General features: G+C 39.6%; 1 protein-coding gene across 1 annotated transcript; it reads right to left on the minus strand.

The window, feature by feature from the left end:
• Nucleotides 1–2,124: 2,124 nt before the first annotated feature.
• Nucleotides 2,125–18,585, minus strand: CHRD (chordin). Its single transcript, XM_018576515.1, has 23 exons — nucleotides 18,193–18,585; nucleotides 16,174–16,277; nucleotides 13,750–13,876; nucleotides 13,283–13,423; nucleotides 12,749–12,866; nucleotides 12,435–12,531; nucleotides 12,209–12,350; nucleotides 11,920–12,057; nucleotides 11,003–11,079; nucleotides 10,715–10,862; nucleotides 8,965–9,071; nucleotides 8,706–8,822; nucleotides 7,394–7,550; nucleotides 6,609–6,850; nucleotides 5,887–6,000; nucleotides 5,490–5,696; nucleotides 4,313–4,406; nucleotides 3,949–3,999; nucleotides 3,750–3,847; nucleotides 3,300–3,411; nucleotides 2,710–2,864; nucleotides 2,453–2,552; nucleotides 2,125–2,314 (listed from the first exon to the last, which is right to left on the minus strand). Exons 1-23 carry the CDS (start codon nucleotides 18,383–18,385, stop codon nucleotides 2,247–2,249), a joined length of 2,907 nt encoding a protein of 968 aa, XP_018432017.1. The 5' UTR covers nucleotides 18,386–18,585; the 3' UTR covers nucleotides 2,125–2,246.
• Between the last annotated feature and the right edge of the window lie 339 nt (nucleotides 18,586–18,924).

An 18,924-nucleotide genomic window follows, 5' to 3' on the forward strand; every position in this document is an offset into this window, starting at 1 on the left:
GAAGGAACCCTCTGCTTCCTCTCACTTCTGTTTTGTGTTAACTATGGGCTGGAGAGTAAGCATATAAAAATATAAAAGTCACATTAAAATGTAAATCAAATCAATATGTATATTCACTGAAAACATGCTAATCTACACCTCCTCCAAACTGTACAAATGTGAAATACTGTATTCATAAGTAGTTGGAAACTTTCTGCAGTTTAATTGAGTTTAATAAATACAATCACAATAATTAATTCACACAGTTGCTGCATCCACTGAAAACGCTATAAATAATACATAACAAAATCCTCACAGGTGTTTGTGCAAAAATCTGAAAACCCATGTGTATATTAATACATTCATGATATATATCGGCAGTAGGCACATACACACATCCAGTTCTTCCCATATCTACAATGTAATCCTTGTCTGATAGCAATCACTTTTCATTCAGTGCTGCAAACCGTCCCATGTCACAGGATCCAGCGGAATACATTATAGGTGTATACTGTACTGTGATAAATGTTCTCCCAGAAAGAAGCTTTTCTGGGTTTGGCTGAAATTGAAACTGCTTCTGTCAAACAGATGAACTGATCATCATTTGTGAAAGTCTGAGTCTTTTAGTCCCCCCCTCCCCCCCAGTAAAAAAAATCAATGTATACAGGTGATGGGATGTGCAGGCCCACTAATTACATGAAATACATGCTCGTAGCTGTTGTCCCCTAATTATATCAGCTCTATTATTGGTTGTTTGTCTTGGTGGAAAGAGGGGTACACATTACGTGTAGGTGGCTGTCAGTCTTAGGAAAGGGAGACAGTTTGTGGATTATGGCTATCAGCTCTGTTACGGGTGAGTAGTTTTCAGGTGGGTGATTGTGTGTGCATTGTATTCCCAAAAATAATGTCTTTTGTGGCTGCTTTTGTGTGTTGCCAGGCCCTTTCTTTAACACAACGCACCAGGACGTCAAGGTGTGAATGGGCCCTTAAGCATGTGGAATGCAATGTGGGTGGGTGTAAGATACATATCTATGTCAATTTACTAGAAAAGGGTTTCAACTCTAAATAGTTATTCAACTAATGGTATATGAACAGGCCTACGGAAAAGCTTTGCCTGAAGGAACCCTCTGCTTCCTCTCACTTCTGTTTTGTGTTAACTATGGGCTGGAGAGTAAGCATATAAAAATATAAAAGTCACATTAAAATGTAAATCAAATCAATATGTATATTCACTGAAAACATGCTAATCTACACCTCCTCCAAACTGTACAAATGTGAAATACTGTATTCATAAGTAGTTGGAAACTTTCTGCAGTTTAATTGAGTTTAATAAATACAATCACAATAATTAATTCACACAGTTGCTGCATCCACTGAAAACGCTATAAATAATACATAACAAAATCCTCACAGGTGTTTGTGCAAAAATCTGAAAACCCATGTGTATATTAATACATTCATGATATATATCGGCAGTAGGCACATACACACATCCAGTTCTTCCCATATCTACAATGTAATCCTTGTCTGATAGCAATCACTTTTCATTCAGTGCTGCAAACCGTCCCATGTCACAGGATCCAGCGGAATACATTATAGGTGTATACTGTACTGTGATAAATGTTCTCCCAGAAAGAAGCTTTTCTGGGTTTGGCTGAAATTGAAACTGCTTCTGTCAAACAGATGAACTGATCATCATTTGTGAAAGTCTGTGTCACACTGTCACATTTTACACTTTGTACATCCCTTGTCCTCATAGTGATGTAAGACAGAAAAATTGTGTGTTATGCAATCAATCCCACAATTACCAGCAAAGAGTCTGTATCATATCATATCCTTGCAGTTGCTAATTTAAAGAAGCAATGGCATCACAGTCCTGCAAGTGTTATCCTTTCACAGGTTAACCAGTGGTCAGTTTGATATCAATCTTGCAGTTGCCGCAGTAAGGAAGCCATATCATTGTAGTCCTGCAAATGTATTGTAATGGAAATTATGGCATTACTGAGTCTTGCAGTTGTCTTCAGATTATTCCTAGTAAAATATGCCATAGCATAGCTCTATAGCAACTCTGAAATGTTTGCCGGCAAAGAAGGTTATTATGTCAAATTGTCTTGAGGTGTCCTTTGGAGAGGAGTAGGATATCAGAGTCATAACCTTCAAATAAAATGTCCGATGAGTTTTTTCATCAGAGAATCCTGCAGGGACTTGAAACCATGTCCCTGGGAATTTCACAATATTCCGAGTCCCAAAGTCCCTTTCTCTCATCTCTAATGGCTCCATGTACTCACAGAAGGCTCCTCAGAGTTGAACTTCTCATCTTCATCCTGGCTGTCATCTGTAAGTAAAGCAGGATTGTTTAGATGCAGTAAGGTATAGTTTGTGTGCTAAGAGTACCTATAAGCAGATATGTGAAGGCCAACATTTTAATGTAAGGTGGTGTACTGCTTACTGCATACATGTGGAAGGTACATACCTTGGCACTCACTGCAGCAAATTCTGTCTGGCTTTCCACTAGCCCTGCATTCCGGATCACTGCATTTCCATTTTTGTTTGTCACACTGAGGAACACCATCCTGTCAAGATATAAGTGGTTGTATTTTATCACTACAGAGTCACTTATTTTCACCATCCCATTAACACTGATGTCATATTCTGATTTTGTTTTACTAAAATTTCCTTTTTTTAATTGACCTCATTATGACCCACACATTCTCCACCATTTCTACTTACCACACAAACACAGGTCACGCACTTCACCACGCCGTGTTTTGGAACGGTCGGGTGCCACCGCTCATTGTTAGAATACAGATGACCCATCACTTTGCACTGCCTTGGTTCATCAGACTGCATTCCGTCTGCCAGCCCCACAGGGTTTTGCTCTTCCTCTGTAAAAGAACAGTCCATTAATCTTATAGGTAAACAAAAGTGAGAATAGAAAACATTTTAAGTGCACCTCAAAGTTTTTATTGTCTGATAGTTTGGGGAAGGGTTAGGCTGGCCATAAATGGATTGAATTTTGGGCTGTTCTAGCTGAATCGGTTGAAATTATACACGTGGGTGACCCTGCCAGCACCACCTAGCTTAACAAACTTCGATTGTAATGGAATGTACAAGGGTTATAACACTTGTCACAATTTTACTGTTATCTGTGTCTGTGTTGGGAAGATTCTCTTCCATGTATGTGTGATTACTGGGACAGAAAATGAGGGGCAATCTCTCAGGGGGAAACACAACAATAAAAAGCCTTCCCCACTACATTCAAATGACATTTATAAATGACTTTAATGTTTGGTTCTTTGCAATGTGTCACTTTCTCTTACCTGGACACTTCTTGCAGCAGTCCATTGGGTTGGCACGGATTGGATTAGCACAAGTAAGCCGCGGGCAGGTCTTTCTCACGCAGTGCAGGTCTGGGAGGTCAGGTGAGGAATTCTAGTGACAAAAGAGATGGGTGAATGGATTTTTATCAATTTTGATAAGGAAAAACAACCAAGTAAGTACCTAATGTTGTAATTTAACCATTAAAAATATATTTTTTAATTAATTTATAAGCAGGTACATGCTTGTAAGACAGGAGTAGACATCTCAGCACTCAAGCTGTGGGGAAATTACAAATCTCCTCATGGGGATTTTACAATTACAATCCACCTGGGAGTCATGCCTGTGGCTGTCAGAGTCTTGCAATGCCTCAATTCCACAAAAGCTGGAGTGCCATGGTTGCATAATCCTATTATAGAAGATAGAAGGTGTAAAGAACTGTGAAAACCTACCTTGCAGGTACAAGTTGCACATAGGACTAGACCAAAAGGTTCAACCACTGGATGCCAATGTGTCCCAGCAGCTCTCCAAAACCCATTAAAATAACAACCTGCAAAAAAAGTAGAATTATTGAGATTCAAAAGTAACAAAGTATCCTGGATGAGAAGTGAATAATCATGTAGCAGAGAAACGTTTGGAAACCTTTCTTACCATCAGCCTGAGGTCTTCCAGGCTTTTTCACTTCCAGGTTTTCTTTCTTTTCTAAAAAAATAATAAAGCTAAATGTTGGTATAAAGGAAAACACTGAGAAAGAATTGTGATTGGTAAAAAAATTTCTGTGTTCCTAACCAGTTTGTTAAAGTATTACAATGGGCTAGTTATCTTTAAAAAAAAAGGTATTTTCATTCAAATCCTCTACATCTGGATTATGTTCACAGCCCTGAACCTGTTTTGTTTTTTTTACATACTGAACTTGGTTACACCATACACTTGCAAAAAATGTCTATTGTTTGTGTTTTTCTCATAAACCAAAAAATTAATATCTCTGACTCACACATTATATCTGACAACTTACCCTCACACACTGGACAGCACTGGTCAGGTAGTTGAAGGGGCTGAGTACAATTCAGAGGCTGGCACACAATAGGGTCACAAATCACGGTGCGTTTCTAAAGGAGAGATTAGAATCACAAATTCACCAGATGAAAAAATGGAAGACAATCAAGAATCCCACAATGATCGAAAACACTTAAGCCACATCCCTTGCCACTTATTTCTAGACTGCTTTGTGTTATGTACTTATTTTTATTTGCTTTCCATATGATTGGATAATTAAAGTGAATCTTCACTCTATTTATTGTGTGAAGATTCTCAAATCTTTTGGTAAATGAGCTTCAATCTGTTATTCTTGTCACCTGACATTTTCCATCATTTTCAATGGGATCATACATGTACAATAAAAACCAGAGGTTTGTAGACTTTTATAAGTTGGGACCACTACAAAATGATTTTGGATGACAGTGTGCAATGCATCACTTTTAACTTCAAATGCCATTGTCCTACTGTAACAGTTATCTATAGTACATGGTTATATCAGCTATATTAGCAGTATCACGTAGCAGAATAAGGAACGAATGAGCAGAACAAATAAAATATTTGCTTTGGACTCAAGATTTTTCTGTTAAAACCTATTTCTTTTTTTTTCAGCAGGCTGAACTTCATTTTTACGTATGTATGTTAGATTACATGGTCCTGAAGACAGTCACAGGGAAGCAGTAATTGCATTTGTTTAATGTATGTCAGATGCTTTGGCTGACTTAAGTGTCAGAGCTATTACAGCTCAGTACACAAAAACTAAGCTGTTACAGATGACATGGCTTGCTACTAATATATCTACATTAAAAAAAACCCATCACATACACAAATTAAACTGCATTCTATTGTAATTGCAAATCTAGAAATAGCTGATTTCCATACAAATGTAAATGGATGGTATGCTTCATTTCCGTAACTATTTGTGGAATAATATAACTCATTTTGTACCGTGGAATTTCCAGCTCTAGTCTATCCACATTTTTTACATGAGCCAGAGAGACATATGTGAATGCATTTAATCCTTATATTCCGAGTCACATAGGGTGACACTGGGGTTTGATGTTGTTTGCTAAGTGAATATAACCAAGGACACCCTATAGGCTCCTTAGCAGCACACTCCATTACGTGGTTTCCTCTAGGCTAGAAAAACGCCTTACCTGACAACTGCATACTGTGCACTTCTTGTCATAGTCAGGTGCCCATCTAGTTCCATGAGCCCTTAATTTTCCTTCAAAATGACAAGATCTGGAGTCCTTTCCAAGATCCTCTGAGTGACGCTGGTGGTTCTTCTCAACTGATTCATGCTCAGAGTCCTCCGGAGAGAGTAGTGTACTTCCCGATTCACAGCTGTTTGGAATACGTACCTGTTAGAATTGGAATAGAAAAGTATTACATTATTAGTTATCATTATTATTAGTATTACAGTTAGTGTTTATTGAATTTAATTATAACAACACTGTATGGGCACTATCTAGATCTAAGTTAAAACATTTGTGGCCAAAATGTATATAGTAATATTAAACAAACTATCTATTATAACTCCATCATACTTACTCGCCCCCGAATCTCTCCACGTGGATTAAGCTTTGTGCTGACTTGGATAAATGCAGTGCCTTGGTTCAGGTGACTAAACAGTTCAAGATCAAGGTCCTTTACACTACCCTGAGCCTGTTTAAAATCAGAGAAAGGATTCATGTTTAATATCCAGAATATAGAAAATAGTAGATATTTCAGACAAAACTGTTTTGGATAATTTTATTAGGTAGGTAATAAATACTGATACCATTTGTTTCTCTATTTAAAGCTGTGAAGCAAATACATGTCATGTTTAATGTATGCAGATGAAGCATCACTCACTTCTCAAACCTTTAGGTCCCTTTCACACGGCGTACCAATCAGGTCCCCCTGTCAGCATACAACAGTCAATAGGGAGTCATATGTAAATGGACCTGTGTCCATTCACATCTGATTACCTTCAAGTTGGACGAAGTTCTGTTTACATTCGACTCCCTATAGATTTACATTGCGTTTCCGATCAGGTCCTCCTACAAAATTACTGGTTTACCTGATCAGTACGCCGTGTGAAGGGGCCTAATGGCTCAGGTTTGAACTCCATCGCAAGATGGAAGAAAAAGCTTAATGGACACGAATGTCACAGGAATGGCACTCCTTTTGTACTGGTCCGATCAGCAGGGAATCTGTGCACTGATCCACTGCTGCTCAAAAGAGACAGCGCCCTTGTTAAAGGGGCCCAAGTCACTAGCCTTTAAACTCACCTCTGACCCATAGAAGCCTTTTAGCAGTCTCTTGTGACCATTTGAGTTGTCACTGACTTCACCAAGTTCAGCAAAGCCATGCAGATGTGCATTGAGCGCTGCATCCTCAGCACGCCCGAGACCTGTCACCACAATCTGATAGTGCAGGTGGCAGTGTTCATCTAGAGACACCCAGGCATGACCGGCTGATCCTGTCTTCAGGGGTGGTGACACAAACTGACCAGCCAGGGGGATTGGAAGATCTAAAAATATAAACAGATGTGGAGAATGATCAGCGGATAGTTCTAAAAAGGACAGAAAGTATGATTCTCATTAGGAGAATCAGCCAGCAAAGAGTTACACAAGACTGATTCCCAGTCATGAGCCACCTCCCTTTGTGAGGAGCAGGGAATATGAAACTTTTGCGAGCCAGGAGGGTGGGAAAAGCAGGAAAACTGCAAGATTGACACAGAGGGAAGAAAGAGGGAAATACTAAGCAGAAAGATTTTTAGAGAGCAGAATAAAAGGACAAATTTAGCGGGTTAGCAACCCACAAAACTGTCCCTACTGTACAGAATTTCTGGCAGATTCGTCACAAATAGGTATTGGAACAGCATAGCTATCCATAAACCATATCCCCAAAATTAAAGCATAGAAATAATTATATATAGAATTTCTGACAGCTGACACAATCTCAGAGCCACCTTCCACAGAAATGAATGCATTTAAATAGGTTAGATAGATATACAGATGGGCAGTTTGATGTAAGGAAGAAATATATACACACATACAGTGACCACACTTACTCTCATGTCTGGCCCACATCCCACTGTATTGTAAAGGTGTGATCTGTCCTCTCAGTTCTCCTTCCTGGAAATCTTTGGTGGCTACATTAAGGAAAAGTTCACTTTGAAGTAGCATGTGCAGGTCCCGGGCATTAGCGCTTGTCCACAGCCCACAAGCCTGATCAGAAGAAGTAAATTAATAATGGATTAAATATCATCCCAACCTTCCTGCTATTGTGATACACTACGACTTGGCATACAGATTCACTAATATAAAAAAATAATTCTTCTGATGGGATGCTGCCTCAAAACTAGTTACAGATATTTAAACTCCTCATTGCAAACCAAGCTTCCCATTACCCATAAATTCCTGAGACAACTTATCTGATATCCTTTCACAGACATGTATCCTGACTCACTAGTTGGAAATTGCTCAGATATTGCCACCAGCTGTGCCTTAAACTACTGCAATTCCCTTATTTACTGTTTGTGCCACTTCCTATAGTACACCCCCTCCGTATAATGCATACCTTTCTTCCCAACATATCCTTTTTAAATTAATACATTGAGACATGTATGGTATATCTACGTTCTATCTCACTGGGCAAATTGTATGTTTTCCCAATACTTTTAGAATGCATGCCTTAAATATACAGAATGCTGTTAAACATGTCCATGCTTTTCTGGGGTTTTCTTGCTGTATTGCAATGTGCTGATTAGTGTTCCTCTACCATGTCTGCATCCATGTATATAATTGCTGAACTCCCTCTATTCATTCCTGCTGCTTGCATGTATTGTTGCTCGGCTCCCCTTGTTGCACTTCATGCTTCCTGCCTGCATAAAAATCTCCTCTTATTCCCATTGTCACTTTACAGCTGAACCCTGGGGAAGATAAACCTTTACTTTTGCAGTGGATAACCCTCTCAACTGCAAGGCTTAACTGCTTGTTTCACCTAAGGGAAGACAAATAAGTTGATATACTCATCTTATTCTTTTCTTCCACAGGTTTTTTCCTCTTTGTGCAACCGATCCCCCTATGCCACCAGTCGCAGCTCTCTGACATTGTCCAGGACAATGCAGGACCAGCAGTCATGCGTTGTACAAAGAAAGTTGAAGGTATGCCCACATTCCGTAGCATCATACAGCGGTGTGCCAGAGTGTGGGGAGTGAATAAAAAGGTAAATATATCACCTAATGTATCATCTCCTAGGCAAAGCGAGGAGTTAATCCATGTAAAGGCAAGTGGAACCTACTGCAAGGGTAAAGATTTTTCATCCCCAGAGTTAAGCTCTAGTTTATAGTTCAACAATAAGATTTATCACCAATTTCTTACCGCTCCATCATGGAAATCCTTCGTTAGGTCATGCAGAATATTTCTCTTAATCTTTCTTCGAGGTTTGGTCTCCAGTGTCACTGCTGTCACGTCACTCATAATGCCAGCAACTTGGAGCTGTAAGAATAAGTCATATATTAGAGTGACTACCAGTTTATGCCACAAATATTAAGAGAAGGACACTGCTACTCAGAATATTGCCCTCTCTATGTCATGATCTAATACATAGAGAACCATCATGATAACTTCTAAACTGTACCTGATACTCCACTGTCCCATTTTCATGAAGTGTGAAGGTTGCAGACCCAACTGATCCACTCTTTGTTGGGTTCAAGGCGTCTCCTCCAGATAAAACACTCTGCAGAGCTGTGGCAATAGAATAGGTGTAAACATTGAATTGGCTCTGCCAGTAAACATAATTGTAGATTATTTATATGTGTATTTATAATAAGCAATTGACAGCTAATGATTTCCTTTGCCTCTTCTCAACTGTTCTTTATAGCAGGAAAAGGCAAGATAAAACTGGCAGCAAATGGTTACAAGCTCTCACATGGCTTTTTGACATTAATAGTTACAGAATTCCTCTAGTTTTCTCAGGAAAGGCTTTCTTTTTATGTATCATAGAAATAAGCAAAGAACAAAAGTTTGGCTGCATTGAGCAAGTGTTTCAGATGGCCATAACCACAATCTTAGTGAGGCAAAGATATGTAGCCAGAAGTATAACTCTCCAAGGGAAGCCATTGTGTGCTGTATGTATGTGCCGTTATGAGTAGAAATACAAGTCTTGTGAAAGATATGTACTGTGTCTATATCTTTCATCTTTAGTATCCCATCTTACACTAATACTGTGATTCTCTTCAAAAGCCTTCCCCTCTGTCCAAAATTATAGAACTTAGCTTGAACTTGATGGTATCCTTACATTCTCCATAAAAATAAATGAATAGTGCAAATATGCTGTATAGTGCAGGGCAAGAAGATTCCACTGCACCCTATATTGCTCCCAATTGATCATTACTGTATAGATATGCTCACTAATCACATGCAGTTTCAAGTCAATAGTAAAGCTTCCTCTCAAGCCTTGGAAGCTACCCTACATGCTGACATAGTTTTTCTGCCCCACCAGCTACATTACTGATGAATCATAGACACATAAAATAACTAGGAATAGTGTATAGTGAACAAAAGTATTCTAGCTAACCCTTTCAGAGCTGTGGCCACCTCTACAGACTGTACATTCTGTGGAGAGGTCTGTGTTCCACTATGGCCGGTGACACAGATAACAGATACTCCCTGCACTTGGAGGAGTTCTGTGTAATCAGTATGCATGACAGCCTTACCCCACTTTTAGGATGCCATGCTAATTCACAGGTGAGCTACTCGTGAATATCCAACTGAGGATTCGGCAGCGTTTTTTTAGAAAAGAAGAATTCAAAGAGTTGCTTTAAATTGGAAATCTAGCCAAGCCTTTTGGGAGGGAGGTGGTAGGAGATAGAGCCCCTAACGGGTTTTTAGGCTATTATTGCTCTTTAAGTCCCCCATCAGTGAACTTTCTCTTCACTTCCTGTATAGGCTACAACTGTCGGGGACAAAAAGTGTGGGGAAATCTTCTCAACAGAGACACAGCCAACAACATAAAACTATGGCTAGGTGCCTTTGTGCGTAAAACATGTTAGAAGTCACTGTTCCTATGTTATATATGTAATGTATCAATAAAGAAGACCCTTTGCAATATGTCAGTGTGCCGGTGTCCCAACCGTTAAGATTTCCCCTCACTTCCTGTCTCACTGACACTCAGGAAGTGAGAGGTAATCTTTGCAGTAAGAAAATTAATGGTGATAAAGACCTGAGGTCCAAACACTTCCCTATGCAATGCAAAACAATACAAAAAAAGTTTGAACTGGAATTCAACTTTAATCCCCAAAGCTGTTCAGTCTAACTGAATCAGTCAACAGTAATCACCTGTAAAACTTGGCACACTGGCCTGTTTTTGTCTAAAATGTTTTACTTACTGTCACATGACTTCCTGACCGTAATAATGCCTGAGATTCGTTGTCTATGCCTTCCCTCGGTCTGCACTGCAATCTTCAGCTGTCCCTGGGCAAGCCACTGCATCTCACGGCTGGACAGGTCTGGTAAAACCTCTGCAAAATCTGGCTCCTGGAAGGGGTATTAAAAGAGAGTTAAGAAGTGAAATCAAACATTACAATCAGGTTAGAGGAATATAGAAAAGAAAGAAGCAATATTAATTATGATTTTACATAACTGAAACATATAGTATAGTCACAACTGTCTCTCACCTGTGTGGTAATATTGGCGTAGAGCTCTCTTATAACATGATTGTGGTGTACGATTTGCACAGTTATTGGAATCCCTTCTGTCATGGGAAATAAACATCAGAATATTATAAAGCAACTCCCTTGACTTTTTGCTTTGTTTTTCAAAGCAAAAAAAAAAATGTTTTATTTTTTCTGGTCTGTGTATCTACACAAATCGTATGCTAAAAAGCCACTCATTTATGTAGTTCTATTGTAATTTGTAAGTGATCTGTTTGTTCCCTTGTCCCACCCAGATATTCACAGCACAAGCTGATTCTGATACAACTCCATACCTGAGAGTTCTAAATTTAGAAAGGAATGTTAAACGTGTCAAACATGTAGCACTTAAAGTTGAACTTTGGGAAAAACGAACAATTTCCCTTGCAGTGTGGGTTGTTTAGGTCTAGAATACCTGAAAAAAAATAATTTCTACTTACCTGATCCCTTCAGGCTCCCTCTGGGCACCCACAGGCTCTTCCTCCCTTCGATATGGCAGTCAGAGGCCTCCTGATGTCATCAAGTATAATTCAGGGCCTATAGCCCTCCATTATACATGAATATCATCAGTACATGTGGTCAAGGGAAAGTCCACAAGCCGGAGTGTAGGGAGACAAGGTGAGTGCCGACTGCCAGGGGAGCGGGGATCAGATAAGTAAAAGTACTTTTCAGATACCCTAGACCCGAAACAAGCATTTAACCTTTGCAGTGTGAGGGTAGCTCCACTGCAAGGGGAGTTTTGAGTTTCCCCAGAGATAGGCTTTACTATTAAAATTATAATAAACTTTCAATGCTCCTGTAGAGTATTGTCTGAATAACCAACTGCATTCCATGCTGGAGTGGATATTCTGTAGATGACGCTATTGTGAACAATGCTTTCTACATGATCCCAAATATCTTACCTCGTTCTCCTCCTTGTATTCCTCTGAGCATAAGGATAAAGTGCAGATTGTCATCTACATCACTAAGCGTCAGCATAGCAAGACCTCGTTCCATTGCTTCCTCTGTGCCGTCTGGCATTAGAAGGGCACTAAAAGATTCTGTAGGAAATAATCAAAACATTTCCCATTGAATTTCCTCAAATATTTGCTGCCAGTTTTTCCAGAACTTCTTTTCTTTTATGATGGTAATAAATGATTCACTCCAACATGTTTTTTTATCATAATTTTTGTTATTTTGCTGAAATTTTACCTGAAAATAAAGCTTTGTGACGGACAATCTTGCCAGTGATTTCAGGCTCGGAAATTGCTGTGGTCACCAAAGAAACAAGAATGTGTCCTAAACGAAGAAGGTGCAGAGAGGGACGAGGAACAGATCTCCATATGCCACAGATCTAGAAAACAAAAAACATATAACTTTTACAATGAGGCAAGAAAGATGGAAAACACAATGCAATAGGCACTGCAATATTACTTACTGTGTCACTATGCGGGTACCCCACTCTGTGCACAAGATGTTCAAACAACACAGAGCCATCAGGGTCTGTGAAACGAACTCGGGAAAGGCCATGTATGCTAAAGGTAATAAAATTACACCAAATTAAATATTAAGAGCATGTAGAAGAAAGTATATACAAATGCAACAAAAACACGAATAGCACATGCAGCACATAAATTTGTAGAATGTGTATCAGTATGCAACAGCTTATAAAGTTATAAACCTATAAAGTTATTTGTGTAATAAAACAACAGAAAAAGAACAAACAATACAACAATTCAGAAGCATTCCTACCCTTTGTAAGTGATGGAGAAAAGTAAATTGGAACGCTGCAAATTGAATTTAGCCTTGGCAAGTCCACTATTCACTGGGGGCCACACAGAACTGGAAGCAGTCAAAAAGGCAACGTATTCTGTCAAAACAAACACAGACCATGTCCATAAATACCACACTGTGCATTTGAAAATGTGCAAACAAACCATCACAAAAAAAAGATGCAAGTGTACAGCAAATGCACTGCAGGCCATTGAGCATTGCAAGTTACATCAAGAATGTATCTGAAATTTTTTTAGATTGTTGTACTTTATAATATGTTACCATTGCTCAGGATTGAGATTTGAATAAATAAGGAAAGAAAGCGTTAACACTGAGCACTGCCAGCATTCGGCACATACCCGAATGCTTCCCCTCCTTTCCTAATAAGCAAAAGCTGCAATAAAGATGTTTTCAGAAACGCTTACATATTTGTTTCTACAATGTAACAAGCTTATGGGGAAAAAAAAAGATCTGTTTCTAGTCATGTACGGTGATTGAGTTTTGTGCTCATACCTGTACGGCTGTCTTCAACACCGACATCATCAGAGCTGAGGTAAGAACGATCATTATAAAGATCATCATCTTTTTCTTGGAAATACTCAAACTCATCGAAAATAAATTCGGATTTCTTCGAATGGAGGGGTGGTGGAAGAGCTGAATTGAAAAAGAAAGAGTGAGTTAAGCTTGAAGAAACAAAAGTGAAATAAAACTTGTGAGGAAAAACAGCATGAGTCTTCAGGTCCTATTCACACTTGTGCATTGCGACAATGATGTAACGCGCAAATATTACACGTTTCAACACAACGTTTAAACACACCACAAAAGGATCACAAAATGTGAATAGGGCTGCAACAGGTAATATATAAGGCCCTAATGAGTCTAAAGCTGAAAATTAAAGTCCAGACACAAGGAAGCGCAGGGAAGTAGGTTACATAGACAGCTAGCCAATATTTTGAACTGAGAACTGAAAAATATCTTACCCTTGGGGCACACCCGGCAGCATTGTCCTGGGGTTTCTACAGGATTGGAACAGGTGATTGTAGGGCAATGACTCTTGATGCTTTTACAGCTGATCTTACCAGATGTTTTTCCCCAATGGCTCCGCTGCTATAAAAAAAAAAAGGCAGATATACAAGAAGTTTTACAAAGGCATTTTTTTTCTGCATGATAAAACCACAAAATGAGATTACAAGTAAAATAAGTAAGCAGACTGAAAAAAAATTGTGATTTACATCCTTGACCTGCATCTGTTATCTGCTTTTAAAGTGAACCTATTAGTTGACTTGTTTTTAAAGATGCAGGCTCCAGGGCTGTGCCATCCTGACTTCAGCTTTCCTCCTTAGTAAGTAATTGACCTAAAACAAGCATGCCGGATGAGATCTCAAACTTTTCAAATGTCATTGGCTCTATTGTTGTTTCAGTTCAGTAATTCATAGCGTAATCAAGTCAGGATCATAATGGCAGCCCAGAAGCCAGCATCTTTATAAAAACATTTTTTAAAAACACGTCAACCCCCATATTTCTATTCTCACAGGTTCACTTTGACCAGGGGTATTACAAGACTACAGTGTCCAGGAGCATCGCCTATTGCCGGTTAGTAATTGTTTTCAGACTGAGCCTTCCAATATACAAAACAAAGACTTCCACTTAACATATTACTGCTTGCTCCTTCAGTCTTTCCAATTCATTATGCATCTTGTAATTAGCAATCAATCAAGGCATAGCCAGGAAGTTTTCAATTGCTTTTCTGACTTTCTTTTTTTTTACTCTATTTTTTTTTAAAGGCTTAAGGGCAAGCCATTGAACACATTGTACAATACTTTAAAAGTATGGCATGAATCAAGAAATAAATGGCATAAAATTAATATTGCATAAATGCAATACAGGAATATGGGAACCCAGCCACCAGCTTTGTGCTGTTTTGGCATTATAATAATATATGGTAAACTGATTTTTTTCAAAGTGTAAAAAGAGCTGAAGTGAACTTGTGTTATCTTCATTTTCGAGTTTTTCAAATTCCCTGCACATGACTGGATGTTTGAAATGAATGTAGCTGCTTTTATCTCACTTTTGCACATTTGTAAATCAGGCCCATAGAGCGAACAAGCCTGTATGACATTTAAGAGGAAAGTGGTGCTTGAAAAAGGAAAGTACATCCAAATTCTAACTCTAGGTGGAAGCCCATAGTGCAGAAGAGGGACCGCCCCATAAAAGTCCCTTATAATTGCCCCATAAAAGTCCCTTATAATTGCCCCATATAGTCCCCAAGACTTAATTCACACAACTTAAGGCATGCTTTTGTTGATTTTTGTATACACTCTACTTAAATATATTAAAATTTCTGGTGACAGGATGGTGTGCAATATTAGGATGCAGTAGAACTCTCCATATTTACTCATTATTGCTTTACCATCTATTTGTATGGGCCCCCAGAATGTGCAGCGACAGAGTAAAATTCATGCAGGTCACATTTTCTGTTAAGCACTGCAGCATAGAGATATGAACGGGCTTGACTGATAGTCCTATGATTGCTGAGCCATTCCTGCATCAGCTGTGTAGAACCTCTGGAACAAGGCTTTGGGACATTTCCATATCCATGTTGACATAAGGAGAATCTACTTAGTTCTAATTCAGTTACCTGTGACTTTATATAAGTATTATATTCTTATTTGCTATGTGTAATATTTACATTATGCCATTACAGGTATGTTTTCTGTTCATGCTTCTCTTTCCTCCTGCAATCGCAAATAGCTAATTTTCTTTTCTATTTTTTTTTTTTATCATTCTTCTCTCCCATTATATTTTAAACATGAGAGATTTAAACTTTTTTGCTAGCCCTGTGAGCCTCTGATACGGCAGGGCCCCTATATGTCTGTATAGACATGTACCCAAATCAATCCACCTTTGCTTCTGAACACAATTTTAATATGCTCTTAAGTCCAGATTTTGGCACATAAGCAAAACACTTCCGAATCAACAAAAAGACATAACCAAATTCACCTGAAAGTTTGAGTCATGCTTTAGGGTGAAATAAGAAAAATACTATCTTGTCTTTACAGTAGAGTTTTCATGAGTGAAACACAGGGGTGGCCATTTCTACAGCTGTCTGGCTGTTATGTAGAACCTCTGGCTGCAGTCATTTAAACCAATGAGCTATAAGAAGTATGCAGATCAGGCAATACAGAGAAAAGAAGAAAGTCCTGATCTGTGTACCTGTTTCAGGTCAGTGATGCAAAGTATTAAAGCAAGACAGTATTACACCCAGGCAACTAGCATTTCAGAAGAACAGGTGAGCACATGCAGCCATCATGTTTCTCTTGTGACAGTTTTCTTTTTACCTGATTAGGACTGAAGTTAGTCCCTTTAGCAAATGACTCCAAAGTTTCTATGAAACCAACACTTACCGCCTCACAACGGCATGCCACACAGTATGCTACTCCAAAGGGTTTTCCCAGGTCTGGATGCCATGTGTCCCCTAGGGAGTACACTTTATTCCCAAGGTGGCAACCTGCAAGAAATAGATACATATTATGGAGCTGGATGCAGGGAAACATAACTTCAGAACGGCAATTACATGAGACACCTGGGGAGGAAACAATTACAGAAGTCATAGGAGAACACAAAGAACTGAGCCCTGGAGAACATGTGTGCTTAAAGCTCCCCCAAAATACAGCATATAACTCTAAAGCTGGTTGAGCCCTTCATTGCTCTGTAGTCTGTACTACACTCAATTCTGTCAGAAGTATAGACTATGCAAGGGCAATGTCCTCAAGACAGATGCTTGTTTCTCTGGTCAGGTACTCTAACCATTTACAAAATTGTCACTTCCAAATCCCACAAACGGCCACTAAGCAACTACTAAGTGGTCAAATTAATATGTAAGCCAGTCTGGCCAATCCAGGAGTCAGCTCCATTAACATCAACTAAAGAAACCCTCAAGGTTTAGGTGCCAGCTGTAAATTTTAGGGAGAATTGGCTGTATGGCTCATGTGATTTGTCCAGCAATGCATAGCCATTGTGTGCCGCAAACAGGACCTCACAACATCGTGGCCAGGTAGGGCAATGCCTAACATGATAAAAGTGTGGTATGCTGTACAGGTAATAAAACATATACTAGTATAAATGACATGTACATTTCACGTGGTTCTAGCACTTTTATATTAAACATAGAAGAAAATGTGCAAAGCTTGATGAAGGGATCTAAGGAATCCCAAAAGCTTGCATCTTTTCTCATTAGCTAGCAAAGGTTAACACCTTAACTACATACTTTCTGCACTAATCGATGGTTAACAAGGTACAATACTCTACTACTACATATAAAAACTAATAAATAGATTGAAGTATAAAAACATATACTGGTATGTCCAATGTTCCACTATAAAATGCAAATACTAAATATATACTATGGACAGTCACAGCACATTAAGCCAACTTGCAGAAACATAGTTATAGCATGTGACAGAGCTAATGGGTTTTTTTCAGCTGTTGTGGAACAAACTTGAGCAGGTATGGCTGAACAGAGTTTCTTGGCACTTGCATTTCCACACCAATTGGAAAAATTACAGGGTGTATGCCACCCAGGGCATTGGGGCAGTGAGTAGGCATAGAAATATGGAGCCTAATTTTTCCTTGGAAGGAATAGCTATAGTTCTGCAAGCCAGATGCTACTTTTGCAATATTGCGTTGTATTAATGTAGTTTGTAAGGAATAAGAAGGAAAAATCTGACACAGGAGTGCAGAACCAAGAATGTCCGAATGAGACATGACTGAATCGTGTTCTGGCAGCCGAAGCGCTCTGTGCAATGGGGCTGAGTTACATAAACATTCTCTCATAACAACTAATAAGCAATTCTCTTCCTATGAGAGCCATTACTGTGACAAAACATTCCCCGAGTCTGCTCAGAAACCACATTCACTGTGATTACAGCTCTGCTTCTTGCGCTCCAAGTCAGCCACATAGTGCGAGACAGTCTTAACCCACAGGTCAGAGCTCACTAAATGTGTGAGGGGCCAAATCTGACACAATTCCTGATCTAGTATAAAGCCTATATAGTCAGGGCAAACACCACTCTCCTGCACTTTGCCCGTTACAAACAGTATCCTTGAATCATTTGATGCCTGTACTTCTAGAGATCCCATGACCCCACGGTTCCCTATAGTACCCCATCACCAAGAGATCCATGCTACTGTACCCCACCACAAACAGATCCAAGCGACTGTACCCCATCACCTCTAGATCTGTGCTACTGTACCCCACCACCACCAGATCTGTGCTACTGTAGCCCAATACCAACAGATCTTTGCTACTGTACCCCATCACTGACAGATCCATTCTTCTTCCGCACTTACACAGTTAATACAGTCAATCAACTGATTAAGAATGAGTAGTGCAGTCTGAGAATTTAGCTGTTGTTATCACTTACCTATCTGCGACTTAAATGGCAAAGGATCCTGCTCAGGTTTGATTGGAAGTAGAAGTTTGCGACGTGAGGCATCAACATCCACAATCCAGAGCATAAACAGCAGGAAATGGGCACATGCCATCGTCATTTTTCCAGTTTTTCGGTTACTGTGGTGTAGGCTGAAGAAATCCTGTACCTTTCCCCCTCTAATCATTAATACTACCAGATGAGCACTAATGTAACTCCTCTTCTCCACTTCCCTGCCACTGAGTCACTTGTGCCTAAGTAGCACTATGTGGCACTTTGCAACTACGCCTGTTCGCCTGTCACTCTCCTCTCTTGCAGCAGGTCAAACTGTTCAGAGGGCACAGTTCAATCTGGAATAGGCACAGTTAGCTGATGCTTCCTCTTATAGCTGAGTTGGTCAAAAGCTGGATTTATTTGCACTGTTAGCACCTTGCCCCAGCCCTCTCTCCAATCTTGCCAAAGTATATTGCACTCACTCTGGGAGTTGATGACTCGCTCAGCAGGGTTTCTGCCTGAGGAAAGTGTCTGTTAACAATATTGAATAGCTCAGCAGGGCACAGCAGGGACTCTGGGCTCCCCCCCAACCTGACACACTCAGACATAGCATCCTGACTCAGCCTAGACCCACCCAAAAGAGGGGAGAGGATGAGCAGAGAGGGGAGAGAGAGAGTGATACACTGAGAGCGAGGAAGAGGTGGGGGAGAGGATGAGTACAGAAAGAGCCCT

The sequence above is a fragment of the Nanorana parkeri genome, unplaced genomic scaffold, assembly GCF_000935625.1.
Source record: "Nanorana parkeri isolate BGI_ZX_2015 unplaced genomic scaffold, ASM93562v1 scaffold69, whole genome shotgun sequence".
Taxonomy (NCBI): Eukaryota; Metazoa; Chordata; class Amphibia; order Anura; family Dicroglossidae; genus Nanorana; species Nanorana parkeri.

Excerpts from the sequence above, each read along its gene's own strand:
- CHRD (XM_018576515.1), bottom strand. The coding sequence starts at position 18,385 with ATGATTAGAGGGGGAAAGGTACAGGATTTCTTCAGCCTACACCACAGT. Across the intron at positions 9,072-10,714 it reads GGTCAGGAAGTCATGTGACA|CTCTGCAGAGTGTTTTATCT; the intron begins GTAAGTAAAACA and ends CTATTGCCACAG. Across the intron at positions 6,851-7,393 it reads GATGTGGGCCAGACATGAGA|ATCTTCCAATCCCCCTGGCT; the intron begins GTAAGTGTGGTC and ends TTATATTTTTAG.